Source organism: Bidens hawaiensis, unplaced genomic scaffold (assembly GCF_021521415.1).
Source record: "Bidens hawaiensis isolate Kalapana, Puna unplaced genomic scaffold, B.hawaiensis_p1.1 tig00022738_1, whole genome shotgun sequence".
NCBI classification, from domain to species: Eukaryota; Viridiplantae; Streptophyta; class Magnoliopsida; order Asterales; family Asteraceae; genus Bidens; species Bidens hawaiensis.
Window position 1 is genome coordinate 173,821 of NW_027493556.1, and position 22,411 is coordinate 196,231.

At 36.6% G+C, this 22,411-nt stretch overlaps 1 protein-coding gene across 1 annotated transcript; it reads right to left on the bottom strand.

Moving 5' to 3' along the window:
- Positions 1–16,907: 16,907 nt before the first annotated feature.
- Positions 16,908–19,118, bottom strand: LOC143566180 (pentatricopeptide repeat-containing protein At5g39350-like). The gene has a single exon (XM_077052940.1). The coding sequence runs from the start codon at positions 19,049–19,051 to the stop codon at positions 17,009–17,011; it is 2,043 nt and encodes a 680-aa protein (XP_076909055.1). The 5' UTR covers positions 19,052–19,118; the 3' UTR covers positions 16,908–17,008.
- Between the last annotated feature and the right edge of the window lie 3,293 nt (positions 19,119–22,411).

Sequence of the window (22,411 nt, forward strand, 5' to 3'; positions counted from 1 at the left end):
GCTGAGAATCCTTTCTTGTAGATTTCTTTGGATGAGTAGCCAGATTCTTCTTTTCCTGGAATTTCCAATTCCAGTATTATCATTTTTATTTCTTTTAATCCTTTAGTATCATTAGTAGTAGTTGCTTCATGAGTGTTTTCTTAATTGCTCTGTTAAATCAATATGCAGATTTTGTTTAAGAGCATACACTTGTTTTGATTTTCTCATGATGCTTACTGCTTTAAACATTTGTCAGCGTATTAGGCTAAATTTTATACTTGCTAAAATTTTTCCATAGAGTGTACATCGCCGCCTCTTTGGTAGCTCAAGAAGATAAGTGGATTAGAAAGTTCATTGCCGATCTAGGGGTAGTCTGTACCATTCAGGACACTTTAGAAATCTTTTGTGACAACGAGGAAGCGTTTGCTCAAATCAAGGAACCCCGTGCACATCAAAAGACAAGACATATTGAGCGGAGATTCAACTACATAAGGGATGAAGTTGAAAAGGGAAAGATATGTATTCGCAAAGTTCACACTGATCAAAAAATTGCGGATCCACTCACGAAACTCCTAGAAAGGCCAAAGCATGAGGGTCATACTTGCGCCTTAGGACTTCGATATTCTAGTGATTGGATTTGATCAAATTTTGTATTTGGATATCAGAACAATTATTTTAACTCAATCATATGGTTTTGGTTATGATTATGTTTTTGAGTTATGTTCCACTTTGCATGTTTAAGTCCGTGAATAAGTCAATTATTCTAAATGTCCCTAGTCGATCATATTTGTGGGAACAAATGTGAAGGAAAGACTATCATGAACTTGGATTGGTAGATATTCATGAAGTATGAATATAGTAAGGGTTTGCTGCCAAGGTTCATAGATATTTATGAGATAAATATTGGACTGACCCACATAGGTTGAGCTCCTTTTGTTAAAAAAATATATTTTAAACTTTTATTATCTGTGAATACGAAAAGTTTATTATAATGCCTCTAGATCTCTAGGGCAAGATTTATTGCTCCCAATTCTAGATCACGTATTTTATAATTTTCTTCATGCTTCTCCAATTGTCTAAATGCATAATAACTTTCTCATATTGCATTAGCATACATTCCAATCCTGATTTGGAAGTATCACTATAAACGGTGAAATTTTCAATTCCTTCTGGTAAGGCGAGTTTCAGGGTATCTGCTAACTTTTTGCATTCTAAGTTACAAAATTTCCTTATTGCCTGGTTCATTATTTAATATTCTTTGCATGTTAACTTTGTTAACAAGACTTCTATTCGAGGAAGATTTTGAATGAAAAGTCTATAATATTTTGCTAACCCTAAGAAACTATGATTTTTGTATGAGTTTTAGGAACTTCCCATAGCCTTTATTTTGGAAGTGTCCATATGAATATTTTCGTTGTTAATCAAATGACCTAGAAATTGTACTTCAAAATTTACACTTTGAGAATTTAGCATAAAGTCTTTCTTTTCTCAATAGTGTCAAAAAGTATAAAGATGTTTGACATGATCATAACTAGTTTTGGAATGAATAAGTACATCATGATTCCAAATACGGTTTACATATATGATTTATCGTACCCATAAATGTAACTTGGGCATTGGTTAAACCAAACGACATTATTGTAAACTTGTAGTGACCATGTCTCGATCTATACACAGTCTCAAGAATATCTTGTTCCCTAACATTTCAAATCCTTTCTTAATCTTTCTTTGTTGGTCATTTATATTACGGTTGACTTGGTTAGTTGTTTTAATTTATTTTTTTTAATTGCCGACACCGATTGATTTGGTTTAGGGTTTAAAAAATTAAAAAAATATTGCTTACTTGCTTGTGTTTGTATAGATTTTCACTTGTCAAGGAATAAGGTTACTAAATGTCATTAATCTTTTTCTTTTCCTTAATTGATTGTATCCTGAACGTAAATCGATTTTAGAAAATTTATCGAGCTCATTAAGGTTTAATTAAAATAGATCATCAGTTCTTGATAATGAATATCGATTCTTAATTGTGACCTTATTCAGTTTTCAATAATTTATACACATATTCATCAATTCAACTGATGCTTATCCAAATGAGCTCTTATAAATCCTTTTTCTAGCAATTCGTCTAATTGCTTCTTTAATTCTAGCAAATATGTTGGTGCTTAATGATAAGGTGCTTTAGCAATTGGCGCTACTTCTGGTATGACATAAATTCTAAATTTTAATTTCTCAATCTGGTGATTATCCAGGTAAATCTCTTGGAAAAACATCAGCATATTCTGATACTATGCCTTACTTCCTTCGGTATTTTATTGCTTTCTTGAAGTTTATAGGCTTAGAGATCTTGTCTCCTTGCAATTGTAATAATCTCTCCTGTAGGCGTACAATTCTCAACATAATTCTTATTACATAGAATTTAATCATGATTGGCTACTAACCAATCCATTGAATCCGGTCAGATTTATCGAAAGTAAATTTGCTTAGAACCTAATAACTCTATCTTCTCTTAAGAATATCAAATTGGCATTTAAAATTGTTGATTATTGCTACTTTTACTTTATTTATATGTATCATTTCTATATATATATTTTACCTTTTAGATGTATGATTTCCGACCGTAATAATTCTAAGTAAAGCTTTGATTAATGTCCATCAGTTGATAGCTTTCAGATCTTTATCTTCGTATTGTTTGTAATCTTATATCTTGAGTCTTAGCCTCATATGTTCCCTTAAGTATACTTGCTAGAGATTAGTTGTGTTTATTCCAACTTAAGAAATGGGTTGGAGTTTAAAGGTTAACAAGGTGCATAGGGATTTTATCATAATGTGGAACTGCCAATCTTTTATTCATCATTCTTTCTAACCGGCCTAGGTTTGATTGTTCGTCGGGAAAATATCAACTTTTTGATTGTGGCTGGAGGGTTGATAGACGTCCCTACGTTGCTATTATTGATTGCCTATTGGAATATTTCATACTCATCTAGACATTTATTTATCTTCTTTGATATGGGTTTCTATGCAGCTCCATGTGAGTTGTGGTTCTGGCTGTAGTTGTGTTACACAAATTTCTTGTCTCTTTCTCCTTTTATTATTCTTATCGATTCCAATTAGTTTCTTTTTCTAAGGTTGGTTATGATTTTGAAATACCATGGGTTCATTTCCGTTTCTTTAATTTCTATTTGCTGGGTTTATTATATCCATACTCATGTTGGTGATGGATAGATTTTTGGAATACTTCTATTAAGTTACTTATACTATTTAACGAAATCTAAAATAAACCATATAATATTTATTGCTAGAATCTTATCCGTATAATTATCACAGAAGTAAACATGTTGATTTCCTAACTCTTATGTTTAAGAATATGTATTATTAAAAATACAAATGTTGCTTAAACCAGTGGATCTGATACCACTTCTGTCACAGCCCCCGAACCCATACCCCGGGAGGGAAGCCGTGAACGCGAGTGGTGGTATCGGTGTTTATTATTTAGCAGCGAAAAATATTCATCAGGACCGTAGTTAGGAAAAATTATCAGAGTGTAAAACACCATGATTTTCATTTCATCTAGTTGGATATAATCCATTTATATCCTTACAAATGTTTTATAGGGATAAACCCTATTTTACAAAAAAAAAAACATGTTTCTTTATTCTGGTGATAAGCCACTTATTTAAGATGGAAGGCCCGCAGGCACCATCCCTTTATCTTTATCATCTCACCTGAAACATTTTTTAAAATATTTGATCAGTGGGAAATACTGGTGAGTACATTCATTTATAATGCCACATATACAATTACAGCATTAAGATGTTTTTACACCTGCCTGCTTATAAATTACCGAAAGGTACTTGTCACTCGACCGTATCTGTGACTGTGGTCATATTACTTATTGGCTAACACTTTTCCAATAAGTAACGTGTAATAGCCCAGTAGGTAAGCCTTGTATACAAAACCCCACAATACCAGTAGTAACCATCCCGTAAGTCTACAGAGACTTAATCACTGTAATGTATTTAAAATACTTTAAAAATATATTTGAAAACATTTGGACCATTTGCCATGAGTTTTATAGGTTTTGAAATCATCATGACCATTTGCTAAGTTAATATAATCCCATAATCATAACGATAATCACGAGATTAGAAAATTTACACGATAACACAATGTCTTACCTTATTCAGGTAGAGCTTTTGGATTCGTGTATAAAAGCTTCTTACGATCGGATAGGATATCGCTACGACCACTCGGGTATTATACCAACATCCTTAAGAAAATTTGAGAGAGAGAAAATTCTGAGCAGGAAATGAAGGCTGATTTCGCCCCCTTTTATAGCTGATTTTCTGACCCATCGCGTACCGCGATGGGTTCAATAAACAGGTGTCGCGTACCGCGACGGGTTGATGAGTCATCCCCATTTCTGACGTGTGTCAGGTGACATGGCAGTATGCGTAACTTCCACGTCGCGTACCGCGACGGGTCACTTTGGGAGCCTATCGCGTACCGCGATAGGTTGATTTTCTAAAAGTTCTAATTTTCCACGAAAATACTAAGGCGGCCCTATAGCGGCTCGCGGCGATGCGAGCGTGCGAAGTTCAAAGTGTGCAATCAAAGCGCCACATTGTGCCCATCGCCCGTGCGCGCGCGCGTTCGGGTGCTTACGCACCCTCCGCTAGGACCACTTGAGTGTGACCTATCATATAAGAATATTATTATGGAAACTCATTTCCTTATAAAGAGCTATCATTTTCTTTCAATTTTCCACGTGGGATCAAATTACATTCCATATTTATACCCATGTGGGAACTTCCATATTTTTCCATCTTTCAATGTGTGATGAACTTATCCTTTCATTTTATTCAAAGTGAGGTATTTTCATTTTCTTATTTTATATTTTCCATCATATATTTTGGAAAATTTGGAAATGTTACACCCAACTCATAAATCTTTACTCTTATTTTCCCGTAGAATGTCGTCACTAAAAAATCACCGTCGTCATCAACGTTCAGCTGGCTCACGCGACTGCCGCCTGGCTACTAGAATCACGAGAGAGTTTGTTGTTGCTATGCCAGCAATTGTCACCCGGATCCAAAGCCTCAATTCTAACGGATCAGCCACCTCGGCCGCACCCAACAACTATGATTTTCGTAAATTCTTGAGCACCAAACCTCCATCCTTCCGTGGTGAGGAAAATGTCACCGCCTTGCTCCAATGGTTTGAAGAAATAGAGAACATATTTATCCACTGTGAATGTCCGGATGTCAAACGGACCAAGTTTGCTTCTAGCTGCTTTATGGATCGAGCTGTTGTATGGTGGAATGCCCTGAGGAACGACCAAGGGTCTGATTTGGTCGTGGATATGCCTTGGGAGGAATTGAAGGAGGCGATGAAAAAGGAATTTTTCCCGGAACATGAACTGCAGAGGTTGGAAGCGGAGTTTTGGGATCTTAAGCAAGTTGGTGGCGATAACTCCACTTATTCTAACCGATTCCGCGAACTAAGCCGTATTGTGCCACACCTGGTAACCCCCGAGAACCGCGGAATCCAGAAATACATTCGCGGTCTCCCGCTCGCTTTCCGTGATGCCGTAATGAGTCGTGACCCACTAACAATCGGTGAGGCAATGGACCTAGCTGCCTCCCTCACCAATAGTCACGTTCGGGATGGAGCCTTGTCTCGCAAGGAATCCAAGCACACTCCCGACAAGACAAAGACCGACTCCTCTACCGATGCCAAAGTTGAGGCCAAACCATCATACAACAACAACCGCTTCAACAAGAACCACCAAAAACGTAAGCCCAACTACCAAAACTACTCCATTAACCAATCCAACAACCAAGCCCCAAATGACCCTAATGCTCCAAACAAGAAAGCTTACTTTGGCCCACATCCACTTTGTGCCAAGTATAACCGCCATCACCCGGTTCAATCCCGCTGCCGGTTGTGCATTCAATGCAACCATTACGGCCATCTTGACAATACTTGTCGTGCACCGCCTGGTTCTCAAGTTGTCCAAACCCGGTCTGCACCCCCTACTGCTAGACCTGATGCTAACCCTGCTCAGTCCGGTGTTCCTAATACCCGAGCTTGCTACCACTGCGGAGACCCTGATCATTTCCGTAATGCCTGCCCATTACTCACCCATGCTAACCAAGCCCATATCATGTGTGTACCTCTTTATGTTACCCATCCACCACAAGCCCAAGTATACCATGCACCGTACTACACTGCCCAAGCCTACCAAGTGCAAACCTACCAACCTCAAGCCTATGCACCTCAAACCCATGCACCTCATGTGCCTCAGCTCATGGCTCCCCCATCGGCATCAACACAAGCTCCTGTTATTCAAGCTCCTCCTTTGAACCAAGTTGCTCAAACCCCTCAAGGGTCCAATGGTCGTGAGTTTATGATGAATGTGAATCAAGCTCAGAGTTCTAGCGACGTGGTGAATGGTACGTTTCTCATTGATAATCATTATGCTTCGGTTTTGTTTGATACGGGTGCCGATAAGAGTTTTATATCTTTGAATTTTGTGTATATTATTGATAAGCCTCGGGATAAGTTGTCTAGACCTTTTACCGTAGAAGTAGCCGACGGGAATTCTATTATGATTGACTCGGTAGTCAGTGATTGTGTCATAGTTCTTAACAAATTCGAGTTTCTAATTGACCTCATTTCGATGCAAATGGGTAGTTTCGATGTAATTGTAGGGATGGATTGGTTAACTCTTAATCGTACGGAAGTTGTTTGTTTCGAAAAGTTTATTCGTATACCTCTCAAAAACGGTCGTATTCTTAAGGTTTTCGGTGATACTCCAACGTCCAAGATTAATCTCATGTCCTGCTTTCAAGCTCAACGTTATTTGCACAAGAAATGTGTCGCCTTCCTAGAACTCGTGGTAGAGAAAGAGCGAAAAGAGAAGAAATTATCCGATATCGCGGTTGTTCGCGACTTTCCCGATGTTTTTCCCAATGATGTCACCGGTCTTCCTCCGGTTCCTCAAGTCGAATTCCGAATTGATCTTATCCCCGGAGCTAACCCCGTAGCTGAAGCCCCTTACCATCTTGCACCCTCCGAGATGCAAGAACTCTCAAGCCAACTCCAAGAACTTTCGGACAAGGGTTTTATTCGTCCGAGTTCTTCTCCTTGGGGCGCACCTGTGCTATTTGTCAAGAAGAAAGATGGTTCTTTCCGCATGTGCATTGACTATCGTGAACTCAACAAGCTTACCGTTAAGAATCGTTATCCGCTCCCTCGAATCAACGATCTTTTCGATAAACTTCAAGTAGCCGCATGCTTCTCGAAGATCGATCTCCGTTCGGGTTATCATCAACTCCGAGTTAGTGAAGATGACATCCCCAAGACCGCCTTTCGTACTCTTTATGGTCATTACGAGTTCTGTGTTATGCCTTTTGGGTTGAAAAACACACCCGCGGTGTTTATGGACCTCATGAACCATGTTTGTAAACCTTATTTGGACAAGTTCGTTATTGTTTTCATCGATGACATTTTGATCTATTCAAAATCCAAAAGCGACCACAAGAATCATCTCCATACCATTCTTGATCCGCTTCGAAAGGAGCAATTGTATGCCAAGTTTTCTAAGTGCGAGTTTTGGTTGAAGGAAGTTCAGTTTTTGGGCCATATTGTTAACGAAAAGGGTATTCATGTTGATCCTGCAAAGATCGAAGCTGTTAAGAATTGGAAGCCGCTTAGGACTCCCACCGAAGTCCGTTCTTTTCTCGGTTTGGCGGGTTATTACCGTCGTTTCATTCATAACTTTTCCAATATCGCATTGCCTCTTACCGCTTTAACCCACAAAGGTGAAACCTTTGTGTGGGGGTTAAAGCAAGAAGAAGTCTTTGAAACTCTTAAGGATTGAAACCTTTGTGTGGGGGTCAAAGCAAGAAGAAGCCTTTGAAACTGTTAAGGACATGCTTTGCAATGCTCCTATCCTTACTCTTCCGGAAGGAAATGAAGATTTTATCGTTTTATGCGACGCTTCTAACCAAGGTCTTGGTTGCGTTCTCATGCAACGAGGCAAGGTTGTTGCTTACGTTTTGAGACAACTCAAGGTTCATGAGAAAAATTACACGACGCATGATCTTGAACTTGGTGCTGTCGTATTTGCCTTGAAAATTTGGAGACATTATTTCTAGGGTACGAAGTATGTGGTGTTCACCGATCACAAGAGTCTCCAACACATTTTTGACCAAAAAGAACTCAATATGAGACAACGTCGATGGGCCGAGTTGCTTAGCGACTACGATTGCGAAATTCGCTATCATCTTGGAAAGGCGAATGTCGTGGCCGACGCTCTCAGTCGAAAGAAGCCATTCAAATCGATACTTATTACTTGTGTTCTTGTTCAAAATGATCTCGAAAAGTGTGTTCTCGATGCTCAACACGAATCCGTCACAGAAGGCAATATGTATGACGAGATGTCGTGTGGTGTTGAAACCCAACTTGAAACGAAACCCAATGGTCTGATTTACTTTCTTAACCGCTTATGGATCCCCAATCGTGATGATTTTCACACATTTATTATGTATGAAGCTCACAAGTCATGATATTCCATACATCCTAGTGCGGATAAGATGTACGCTGACCTTCGTTATGTCTATTTGTGGCCTGGTATGAAGAAAGATATCGCTTTGTATGTTTCTAAATGCCTCACTTGTTCCAAAGTGAAAGACGAGCATCATCGACCTTTTAGTTTACTCGAGCAACCTCCCATCCCTTAGTGGAAATGGGAAGGTATTGCCATGGACTTTTTCACTAAGCTTCCTTCTACCCGCAAGCAACATGATAGTATTTGGGTAATTGTTGATCGTCTGACCAAGTCTGTTCATTTCATTCCCATCAAAGAGACTTATTCTGTCAAGCAATTGGCGTGTATCTAAGTTGAGAAAATTGTTTGTCATCATGGAACTCCGTTATCTATTATATCTGATCGCGATGGTCGATTTACTTCTCATTTTTGGAAGTCGCTTCAATCCGCTTTGGGTACTCGATTGGATCTTAGTACTGCTTATCACCCGCAATCTGACGGTCAATCCGAGCGAACGATTCAAACTTTAGAGGATATGCTCCGTTCTTGTATCCTCGATTTTGGAGGAAATTGGGATATTCATCTACCGCTTATCGAGTTCTCTTATAATAATAGTTTTCACTCTAGTATTGGTATGACACCTTTTAAAGCGCTCTATGGTCGTAAATGTCAATCTCCGATCTGTTGGAACGAAGTTGGTGAATCTCAAATCACTGGTCCTGAACTAGTCCAAGAAACGACTGATCGTATTGCTCAAATTCGTCAAAATTTCCTTGATGCTCGTAGTCGTCAGAAGAGTTATGTTGATAAGAGACGTAAACCCCTTGAGTTCAGTGTTGGTGATTTTGTCTTACTCAAAGCTTCCCCTTGGAAGGGAATTGTTCGTTTTGGAAAGAAGGGAAAACTAGCTCCTCGTTTTGTTGGTCATTTTGAGATTATTGATAGAGTTGGTCCTGTTGCGTATCGTCTCAAACTTCCTGTTGAACTCTCTAATATTCACCCGGTGTTTCATGTTTCTAACCTCAAGAAGTGTCTTGCCGAGGGTAATCTCCACATCCCTCTCGATGAAGTTAGTATCGATGAGACTATGCATTTTGTTGAGCAACCTATTGAGATTATGGATCATATGGATAAAGTTACTAAGCGAAGCCGCATCCCTTTGGTTAAAGTTCGTTGGAATTCTAAGCAAGGCACCGAGTTTATGTGGGAGCGTGAGGACCAGATGAAACTCAAGTATCCTCATCTTTTCGTTGCTGATTCTCTAATTTCAGGACGAAATTCCCAAAAGTAGGGGATACTGTAACATTTCGGGTTTTCCACCTTTTCATTTGTAACCGTTACCCGACCCATTTACGGGTCTGGGCTTCATCATTAATAAACTTCCCGCATTTATCGAGTTACAAATTATTATTATATTTATATTTAAACTATTTAATTATGACGCTTTTAACCCAATGTACAAGTTCCAACCGTTTCTGTGTCCATCACCAAACTTGAGGGTCTGTTTATAAATATTGTTATAATCCATATTGCAAGATGGATACCCATCACCATACCCGACCCATATTCTAGATTTCGTGAACCCGTGATCAAACAAGCAAGCAATTAGGTGTCCAAGATCGTCAATAACCAACTTTTGATTGTGGAAATCGTTTAATTATGTTAGGCGCGGCTCACCGACAGCCTATATATGTTAATCGCATCATATTGACTCGTTTTTCCTTTATTAAACCTGGCCAACACTAATCGTCCATCAATGATCGCGTAAACGTTGTTATTATTCCAATTAATTGTGAGGATACATTTCTTATATCGTGACCGACAAAACCCCTATAAATAATTGAATTCTCTTGAGCTGTAATTGCTCATTCAAATCGTTTTCTGGCCGGCCCTGTTCACGCTCGTCGTTCCTCTTCTGTTCATCAATCTAGGTAATTAATTGTATGGTTTGGGTCGTGTTTACTTGGGAACAAAACCCCTAAACTTGTTTTGATCAATTGTAACGAATTGGGATCAAATCGAGATTAGGGTTTGTATATTCAATTTGGGGATAAACAGTTTTCTGTTTATTAATGTTTGAACCAGAATCTCTTTGTACGTCTGCTGGGCTAGCCTGCTGGTTAACTCTAGTGAGGTTGAGGGTGGAGGTGAAGGGTTCGACTCTCCCTCACCCCTTATTTTTGGAAAATGATCTTTTAATTCCTTTTTAATCAATAAATTCATTTTAATGGTAATAATAATGATTAAACCTAGTTGTTTAACTAAAAACCGACCTTTTAATATTCGTTTTCGTTCAAATATACTTATTACTAATGCACGTTTTTCGTATAGATATAAAGATTTATATATAAATAAAGGAGATTATAACTTAACGACTAACGTTTTGACAAATATATAAATCAAGTAATTTTCGTTATAAAACTAAAAACAATATTTTATTATGTTTTCTTTAATCAAAAATATAGTTTAATAATAAATCCTTATAAATAAAATATTAAAATAATATTTCTTTGTTATTAATTATCTAGTTAGATCCCGTACTTAGCATGTCTGATTATTCTTTATTCTCTTAGGCTTTAACGTTCGCATATGATTCGTTTCCTCATTCTCATCATCTTAACCATCCTCGTTCATCTTTGAGGTGAGTACCACATTCCCCATTTTTACTCGTTTTCATACTATTTTGGGGACATATGCATAACTTAGTATATCTTCGCACTTTATCTATACACAAAACTGCAATCGTTGTCCTATGTGTTAACTAATCTCATGTCATACTTGCTATATGTTTATGTGCTCAATGTGAACCGCATTCAGAGAGGTCCAGCATAATCTCATAAAATAGTATGATCATACGCTAGTCGATTTAGCCTTGTGCTTTTCGACATCTCATTTTATTTGCTCATTGGTTGATTTGTTAATCTCATTTGACTCGTTGCAGCTACGTATTTTATTATATATGTAAACTGAACTGGTGTGTTGCTCACTCAACCTCGTGTTGACAAACTATATTATTTTCAACGCATATGCAGGTCATCGTTTGATGTGAAGTGTGGACTTAGAAGAATTGTTTAAGGACTTATGCTAGAAGAGTTTATTTTGAGACTTTAAATGTTCATTTGAATTATTTGATGTTTTGTTTACTTGGATTTCTTTTTGTAATGAATAATGGTGTTATTTGAAATAAATAAATAGATATTTGAATTTTAAATATTTGCATGATAATAACCTTACGAGCTGTGACAATCAGTTCACGCCCCGGCATTTACGCCATAGGTTGGGGCGTGACAATGTTGAGAATGGTGTTAGATCATTCACAATTCATTCTTCAAATTATGTGATTATGTCTTCATCATTTTTTAAGGTGTGAGAAAGAGAGAAAATGTTGTTGTTCATGAGTAATTTGAACGCCTATAACTTTTAATATTTTTTAAAGTAGTTGTGAGTTGAGTTAATAATAAATGTATAAAACATATTATAAATTGCAAATGAGAGAAAAATTAGTGATTTCAGTATCATTTTAGATTTGAAGACGCGGGATGAATTCGGAATCAAAGCATTCCATAGTTATTCCCTATAAATGCACGAGTGAGTTTTGTAATTTATAAGAGAAACACATAGTTCTATACCAGCGCGGGGGGGGGGGGGACAGAAATGATAAATGTAAATAATAATAATAATAATAATAATAATAATAATAATAATAGATAGATAGATAAAGGTAGTGTCAATTAGGGGTGTTCAAAGTCTTATTCAGATCTTTTTGATAGTTGATTTCGCTATTTGAATCCGAAATTTCGGATATTCGATCAGAGGTGAATCATACATCTGAATTATCTAGAAAAGAATAATTATAAATGGCTTTAATGAACTATTCGAACTATCCAAAAAATTGCCCAAAATATCCAAAAAATTATCCAAAATATCTTAAAATTATTCGAAATATCTGAAAAATTCACTAAATATAAAAAAATATCCAATATTTATACATAATATTTATTATTTAATAACGAAAAAAATTTCGGATAGTTCGGAAAAAAATCAAATTCACTATTCGAATCCGAATCCGAGAATTCAGATAATTTGGATTCGGAATTTCGAATCTTTCGGATACGGATTTAGATTTTTTTGAACACCCCTAGTGCCAGACTTAAAGGTAATAAGATATAAGACATTTTTCTTTGTTTTATTGGTTATTTTTCCTATTGTTTATGAAGAAAATGAATCTTTTTATCGAATTATAAAAAAAAATCTGGGACTCTTACACGAATGATTTATGATGATAATAGGATGGTACCAAAAAATATAGAGAAAGTAAGATAATATGAAAAACTAAATATAAATATAGAAATAAAAATAAAAACAAAAACTAAAGAAACAAGACATAAATAATAAATAGTAAAGTAAAAACAAAAAATAAATATAAAATGTCAAAAAGGTTAAACATAAAACCATGTATAATGGTAACTAAACACATATAAATGTTTTGTGATATGTGATGTCTTAATCAGCAATGAAAAATTTTACAGAAAGTAATATAGCAGTAAAAAACCTCAAAACTCCTTTCCAATCATTAGATTTTGTCTATATTCTCTCTAACAACTCTTGTGTACACAACAAGTCAACTCAAATGAGGCTCACAACTTTCTCTAATCAATTCTAATAAGTCACCCTAACCTTTCTCAATAAATGTAATTTCTTATTGAGCAGATCTTGTGTGCCCATTCATCTACCTCAACATTCACATTTCTGCTACATCCAGCTTACATGTGTTTTTAGTGGTCAAACAATCTGTTATGTAAAGCATCGTAGGTTTAATTACAGCCATGTAAAATTTTTCTTTTACTTTTGTTCGGAACCTTTTGTCACACAAAAAAATCCTTGAGTTGGTCTCCATTTACACCATCTCATTGCGATGGGCGATCCATTTACACCATCTCATTGCGATGGGCGATCGAAAGAGAAGAATCTCAAAATATTAGTGTTTTTTTCCCTAAATAGACAAACCAACCATTGCTCTGCTGTTTGAAAAATCAAATTCAAATTTAAAAATCATATAGTGATGGAGTGATACTTGGTGTTTTATGTGACCCAGGTTCGATTTCTGTCCCCCCCCCAGACATTTAGTTTCACTAGCACCAGGGGGTGATGATGGGAGACTAGGCGAGTATGTGATTTTCACTAGTTGGATCTTTGAAGTGAACGAGTTTTATCTTACCATATTGTCGTGCCTTCGGGCGAGTGTTCACGAGCGTTGGCAGTAGGTGAGGGTTATTCCCGGATTGATAGACGAGTGTATCCTGATATTGTAAATTTAGCTAGTAGCCTATTTAAAATATTAATTAGCAGTTAAAAAAATAAATTTAACTTTTCGTTAGTTTTATATATTATATTATTTTATTTTATATTGTATTATAATAAAGATTAAAACCCATTGAATTGTGCTAGAATGCTCCATTCAACCATCTAACAAGAACTGTGTGTATTTTAAATCTAGATTTTTTTTTCTTCTATTATGTAACTAAATATTTTTAAAAGGTTGATTTTTTTTTGTTAAAAACTAATACTAAGATCCCGGTGTTGGGGCGTGGCATAAAACTGTTAAAAAAACTCGATGTTTAACCAATACCTCATTTATGGTGTTTAACCCGTTTAAACCATTAAAAATTAGAATTGAAGAGGCTCAGACAAATAAAAAGGTTATAACTGCAAATCAATAGAAGCAAAATTCGAAGTTGAAACCGTCCGCCAGGGAAATCATGAGCTTAATAATATAGATTAACATATCCTAAAAATTGAGAATAAAACACCTGTTAAAAATATAAATATTAATTATTTATCAATATTATTCTTTATACGGTTTTATACGTGTATCTGTTGTAATAAGCAGGAACTAAGACTACCTGTAGTGGGGCGAGGATAGAGGCGACAAGAGGGGAACACACACACACACACACCCCGGCGATTTTTGGACGAAAAGGGGCGGGGGATTGTTTTTATTGCTGGAAAGAGGGAAGGAATATTATTATTATATTAAATATGTGTTATATATATATATATATTACTATTTGTAGCCTCTACACCAATACATCCCAAAAACAAATTCTCGATCCTTACTGACTGGGCGTCACACGACGCAAAACGCTCCAATTTGTAGCCCCTCCGCTACGCATAGCCTAAATATTAGCACTTTAGTTCAAAAAGCTAAATGAATAAGAGAATATATATATGCTATAATGTAGAAAATGCCAAAATGGGACGAAAAGTGTGAACACTATATTTCACATCCCATTTTTTTAATATATACTATCGTTAGTTAGATCTAAATTCTAATATTACTTTGTTAAGGATAAAACAAAAGTGTTTCCAACTCACACTTAAGTTGACATGTAAGGTTTTACAAGGTTCACTTATACAATGATGACCACCCTAATTATTATATATGAAACTAGTGGGCTCACCTGGCACAACTTGTTTGCCCAATTGATGTTTTTGTTGTGTATATTTGCAATGTTTATTGAATGTTTAATTGCTATTCCAACTGTGTTTATACTGGCATAAAGTTTATTCGTTTTATGAAATTTTTGAGCATGAGCTGGTTCAGAACACGTAAGAAAGTAAAAGTTGGTTATTTTTGCATGTTTTAGTCAAAATGGTTATTGTTTATTTTTTACTATTGGTTATAACCACAAAATGTATAGTGCATATAGACGTCATAACCGGAGATTAAAATCATTGCATGTTGCAGATGTTGTTCATTCAATTACCAAAAGAGGAAAACAAGTGAATAAAATCAACAAATGTTAGTGAAATCAACATCTTCGAAGGCTCAGAGTTACCAAAATCGTTAATAAATTATAGCATAAATTTTAGAACGCATAATAACCAACATATTAAAAAAACATGGCCTCAAATGTACCGCCCTCACAACAAAGAATACAAAAACAAATGCACTCATAAGTTCACCAATAACAACGGCACCAAAGACGGCCACAAACAGTTCAAACACGAATGGTAAGAGTGGTTACAGAAGCCATCGTAACCACCACAACCGAAGACGGACTAAAAAACCGCCAGCAACCAAGTTTGTTACAACAACATCATGTACATAACGTACCTCATTGAATAGTGTATTTAGGTAATAAACTTCATAAATTTTATTAGTTGAGTATAAAATATTAAATATTATGTGATAATTAATATTTTAACATAGAAATAATGTTTATGTTTAAAAAAGGAAGATGTAATCAGGAAAAAATAATGTCACATGTGATAATTTGTTTTTTTAACATGGAAATAGTTTTTATATTTGAACAGTTGAAAACATTAAATTACAAAAAAAAATTTAAAAATTAAAAAATTAGTTTACTCGGCAAAGAAAATCACATCATCAATATAAAGTTAACTAAACATTCTATTCAATCTTTGTTTTATGTAAGTTTTAAATTATAAGATGTGAATGGGGAATATGGAAGTATGACAAGCAATTAGGAAGGTATATTTAGCATGATCCTTATAAAATTAATATGAAACATTGAGAAAGTATTAACACAAACTCGAATAATAATAGTACCATAATAAATCATAAAACTATGATATTCAAAATTAAGATCTATTCCAAGTGAAAGAGAAAAAAAACAAACAAAAAAGCACAAAATCCCAGATTATAACATTGTCATTAGGGGTGTCCACGGTCTGGTTTTCGCGGTTTTAGGTCAAACCGTTAGTAACGGTTTTTAATTTTCGTAAACCAAAACCAAATCGTTGAACACTTAAACCGAACAAAACCAAATCGTTAGTAACGGTTTGGTTTCACGGTTTGGGCATGTCGGAATTTTCTATAAAATGTCTCAAATAATTTCTGATATTACATTGTAAAGTTCTCAATAAATTATAAAATTTAACATACAACTATTGACTTTGTTTCCAGTTAAAAGTTTTAAAGACCTAACAATGTTTCTTGCATTTTGGACTTGCTTAGCCCACTTTGGTTTAGAAACTGTCAATATTTATTAACATATTTATATACACATATTAATAATGAAATATTATGTGTCTAGTAATATATTTATATACACACATATATAATATAAAAAATATATATGATTAAATCATATGGTCTGGTCCGGTTTATATGGTCGGTTTTCAGTACAAACCGTAAACCAAACCGTTCACTATGGTTTGAGTATTTTCAAACCAATCGACCGAAAGTTAAGAAAGAAAACCAACCGTGAAACCAAACCGATGACCGGTTTGGACGGTTTCACGGTTTCGAACCGTGAACACCCCTAATTGCCAATTTGCCATTACCAACATCAAGAATAACAATCTTTATAACTAACAAGCACATAGATTTAAATTTTACAACCTATATTAATATCATAACACCAGATTTATCTTTCTGTTTTGAACAGTTCTGTTCTAAAATTTGTCTAATCTATGTTTTTAACCACCTTCATAATCATTCATGGCGCACGCCTATGAAAAGCTATGAGCTGGCGACTTCCTGAGCCCGATTCGGTTTATCATATTCCTCACATTCTCCGCCTCTTCCCACCGACCAACCGCCGCATAAATATTTCCCATTAATATATAATTCCCAGTATTATCAGGTTCTAACTCAAACAACCACTTTGCAGCTATTTCACCCAACTCCACATCCTCATGAACCACACACGCAGCTAACAACGCGCTCCAAACGGTATGGTTAGGTGCAAACGGCATTGTGGTAATTAACTCATACGCCTCGTGAAGCCTCCCGGCTCGACCCAAAAGGTCAATGATACACGTGTAATGATACGGACGTGGGTTGACTTTATGGTCTTTCAACATTAACATAAACAAACCCAAACCCTCGTCCACCAAACCCGAGTGGCTGCACGCGTGTAACACAGAAGTAAACGTGACCTCGTTCGGTTGAACACCCGTTTCAACCATTTGGTTAAAAAGTGAAACTGCAGTCGCACCGTCCCCGTGTTTCCCATAACCAGATATTATCACACTCCATAATATAATATCTCGTTTTTGCACTTCAACCTCGTTAAACGCCACGTAAGCGTGTTCCAAAGCTCCACATTTTGAGTATACATCGATTAACCCGGTCGCCAAATCACCTTTCGATAAAAACCCTGACTTTATTAAATAACCGTGAAAACCAGTTACTTGTTTAAGATCGGTTGTAATCGCGTACGCGGGTAACACACACTTTAACGTTGCTTCATTCGGTAAAACACGTTTTCGCCTCATTTCTTTGAATAATAATATCGCTTCTGAACCGAGCCCGTTTTCAGTCGTTCCAGAAAGAATTGCGTTCCATGGCGCGGTTCTTGTTTTGGATGTTTTATCAAACACACGAAAACTATAACTAACGGACGCACATTTAGCATACATGTCAATCAATCCGGTTTCTACATTAACATCAGAATCAAGATTGTTCTTTATCGCAAACACATGAAAGGTTTTACCTTGACGTAAATTCTTTAACTCTGCACAAGCCGAAAGAAAAGAAGCTAACGTTATCGCATTAGGTTTCACATTATCAAGCAGCATTAACGGACAAAGCGAGATCACGGTTTTCACGTCGTTATTTACAATGTAACCATTGATCATCGCAGTCCATGTGACGACATCTCGTTGACTAGTTTCGTCAAAGACAACACGCGCGTCGTCCATTCGACCGCATTTTACATACATATCCACCAAAGCATTCCGAACAAACAAATTCCCATCCAAATTATTACCTTTCACCAAATCATGAATCTTTTTCCCGAAATCCACGCATTTCAAACACGCGCACGCGGGAAGCACCGACACGACAGTAGCAACATCAATCTCCACTTTATCACCAGCCATTTCATCAAAAACCAACAAAGACTCGTTAACAAACCCGTTCCTAAAATACCCACTAATCAAACTATTCCACGACACGACACACCTATCCGGCATTTCATCGAACACCTTCCGTGCACTACCGTTTTCCCCAAAACTCATGTACATCGACACCAACGAATTCCCGACAAAAGTACTCGAACCCACACCGCTCCTAACAACCAACCCGTGAACCGAAACCCCAAACACATTAATCCCCAATTCACCGCAGCATTTCGCCACGAACGGGTACGTAAGCCGGTCCGGCTTCACTTTCCCAGACTCAACCATTTCAACAAACACTTGGATTGCATTACCCCACAACCCCTTTTCAGTGTACACCTTGATCATACTGTTATAAACACGTTTGGTTCTATCAGGCATTTCGTCGAACAGTTGGCGTGCATAATTAATATGGCCAGATAAAGCGTACCCAGATGATAATAAGCCTGGGATGAAGCGTGATTCATGTGGTGTGAGTTTAAGGAGGCCTGATGTGATGATAGTGGCGTGGAGTTTGGTTATGCTTGTTATGGATTTAATGGCGGCAAAATGGTATAATAAGGATTCGATTTTGGTGGGTGTGTGGAGTGTGGTGCGAGTGAAGAATGGGGTGATGTTTAATAATGTGTTTGATGTGATTTTGCCATTCATTTAGGTGGGATTTTGGGTTTAATTGCCGGAAATTGGTGCCGGAGATGAAGGTGATGATAATCGAGCTCCGGGAAGAAATGATGGTATTTTTGAAAAGTATAGATGAGCCGGTACCGGTATCGATATTTACAAATTATATTGATATTGAAATGTTCGGTTTGATACTGGTATTGAAGGAAAAAAATCTAGAAATACAGATACCGGTAACGGAAACTCAAAACTTGGTACAGATATCGAATCGGTACCAGTATCAGTTTTTCTCGTCCATGGTGTAAACTACTCGAGTTGCGAGTGAGCCATTTTAAATCGGCTCGTGAAAATGCTTGATTGATCCGAGTTTAGACGAGCCCAAGACCGAGCCTAAAATAAGCTTGAAAGTGCTTGATTGAGCCTAAGCCCGAGCTTTAGTTATCAAGCTTGAGCTGACTCGTAAACCTAAATGAGTCTTCTATTTATAATGGGCAAATACCATAAAAAAACTACATACTTTCTGATTTTTCTTGTTAAAGTCTTTCAACAATTTTTTACACGTTAACGTCTCTCAACATGTTAAATTTAAACAAAAATGTGACATAACTTATAAAAATAGTATGTAATTGATTTTTTTTGCTTATATGTAAAGGACGATAAATATGGAGCTATTCGACATCTAACTTATACGCAAAACCCATTGAAGCCCACCTCGTTTTGATTGAATATAACTAAAAAGTATCAAAATAATCAAGTCCTTTTAAGATTCAGTTAACTCCAACAAGGAAACAATTGTTGCATGCTACATTGCTATGTTGGTGTCTTCTTTGTCTATCCTCCATTGCCATATTCACAAGTCAATGAAATCCTTTTTTGTCTCACAAATGTGAGAACCTCTTTTTTTTTAAGATTGTGACAACATAATCTTTATTAATTCAACTCAGTTGTTGAAGAAACACTAATCGACCCCGGGCAGATTACGGATAATCTGGGGGTTAAATAGATGTTTCCCACGAGGGGTTAGATCCGGCAAAGATGGTTCTTCCGATAACCTGCAAAACAGACACCGTGAGCTCGTCACTGAGAAGGGGGGTACCTCCTTGTGACCACCCTCCGGCGTGAGAATCAGACTAGATTGCTCTTGAATATAAGTGTATATTAAGAGATTGCTAGAAAAGATAAGATGATAATAAGATATCCGATAATGTAAGATAATGTGTCCATACCATTCCAAGGTGAGTATTTATAGCCGAAGGTAGGTTTCCAAGAAGGTACAGCCGGCTGAATAGTATTCCTGTTCTGCCAACTGTGGGCTACGCACATGCCATGCTGGTGGTTGGTGGGTAGGCAGCGGCTGATAGTGACCAGGCCGGCTGTGTACTATTCCTTTTCCACCAACTGCAGGCTATGCACGTGCTACGACAGGTTGGTGAGTAGGCAGCGGCTGATAGTGACATTAAGTAATAGAGCATGTTGCTCGTTGTACTGTTGTCAGTGAGCTGTCGCAGCTTTGGTCAGATCTTTTGTCCATACCTCGTCAGGTACAGTACAAAAGATCCTCCAGTAGCGTACGGAATGGCTCATTTGGGCGGGAGTTTTCCCGGCTTTGGGCGGGAATATTCCCGGCTTGCTCACTCCTTCTTCAGGTGACATTACTGAATTATTTAAGAGTTAAGTGCCTTGTGCGTGTAGCCTTGCTGCGCGGGTAGCCTTCCCTGATGGCTAGTATCCGTTGCTGCGGGAACAGGCGGAGTACGTCGACCATTGGGAGGCTTTTCCTGCGGGAACAGCTTGCGTACTGCGCGTAAGGACGTCACGTCTCTGAGCATGGTGGGTCATGCGGATCCAGTTGGTTTCTGCGCAGACGTCTCTCTTTAAAGGTGCGTCTTGCGAGTTTAGCCTTTGCGCAGACGTCCCTGTTGAATGTGAGTCTTGCGGGTTCAACTGCGCAGACGTCCCTCTTTGAGGTGAGTCTTGCGGGTCCAACTGGGCTCTGCTGGGACCTACCTCTTCAAGAGTAGAGATGAAGATGAGAAGCTCGTAAGGACGTCGCCTTTGAATAGATTCTGTGAGAGGGGAGGAAAGTAGGGGTTGTAAACGAGCCGATCTAAGCCCAAGTTCACCTATGCTCGATCATGTCTCATCTAAATTACGAAAGCTTAAGCTCAGTTTGTTTCGAGCAATATTATTAATGCTTGAGTTCTGCTGTTTAATATACAGTTAATAATATTCTTATGTATCATTTAACAAAACTAGATAAAACAGAGTGGGGGCTTATCCTCTTGCAAATTGCAATATTTTTTATAAATTCATTGGACCAAAACACCACACAACTCACCTTCTTCCAATCTAGCCAAATCCCCAAATATAGTAAACAAAACAAACACAACACAAAATAATGTTAAACATAGAAGCTCTGTCGGTCTTAAAATTGTAAGTTTCTAATCCATATGGCCCATCACACTTTTTCACTAACTATTTTATTATTTACACCAAATTTTCATCATTAGAGATTTAAAGTTGTCATTTTTTAAATTATTAAAATTTTTAAATATTAAACTCCAGTGTTTATCCTCCAAGTTTGGCATATCTTGCTGATAATTTACAGTAAACCATTCTTTAAAAAATCATGTGTTTTTGAGTCAATTTTGAGTAGCAATTTGTCAAGAATATTACACCCTTATCTTCATCTATTCCAAAAGAGTTAAAAGGTGCAAACTTTATCCCCAAAAGAATCTAATTTTAAAGGGTAAATTCTTGAATTCTTGTTTTCTTGATCTTTTTAAAAGAATCTCAACCTTTATTCCATGAATTTGATATATACTGTTTGATTCCCATCTGGGTTTTAATCTTTACAACAAGCCCATCAATTTTCATGTTATAGTCTTTATTTAATTCCCAATGTTTTATTGGATTCAAAGGTTCTTCAGTTCTTGATCAAACCCTAATCTTGAATTCTTGAATTACATGAATTTGATGTTTACTGTTTAATTCCAATCTGGGTTTTTAATCTTTTTAATATACCCATCATTTTTCATGTTATAATCTTTTTTTAATTCTCACTATATTATTGGATTCAATGGTTCTTGAGTTCTTGAGTATTTGATCAAACCCTAATCTTGAATTCTTGAATTCAATGAATTTGATGTTTACTGGTTAATTCCCATCTGGGTTTTAATCTTTTTAATATACCCATCATTTTTCATGTTATAATCTTTCTCTAATTCTCACTATATTATTGGATTCAAAGTTGAGTTCTTGATCAAACCTTAATCTTGAATTACTTGAATTTGATGTTTACTGTTTGATTCCCATCTGGGTTTAAACTTTTTATTATACCCATCAATTTTCATGTTATAATCTTTCTCTAATTCTCACTGTTTTATTGGA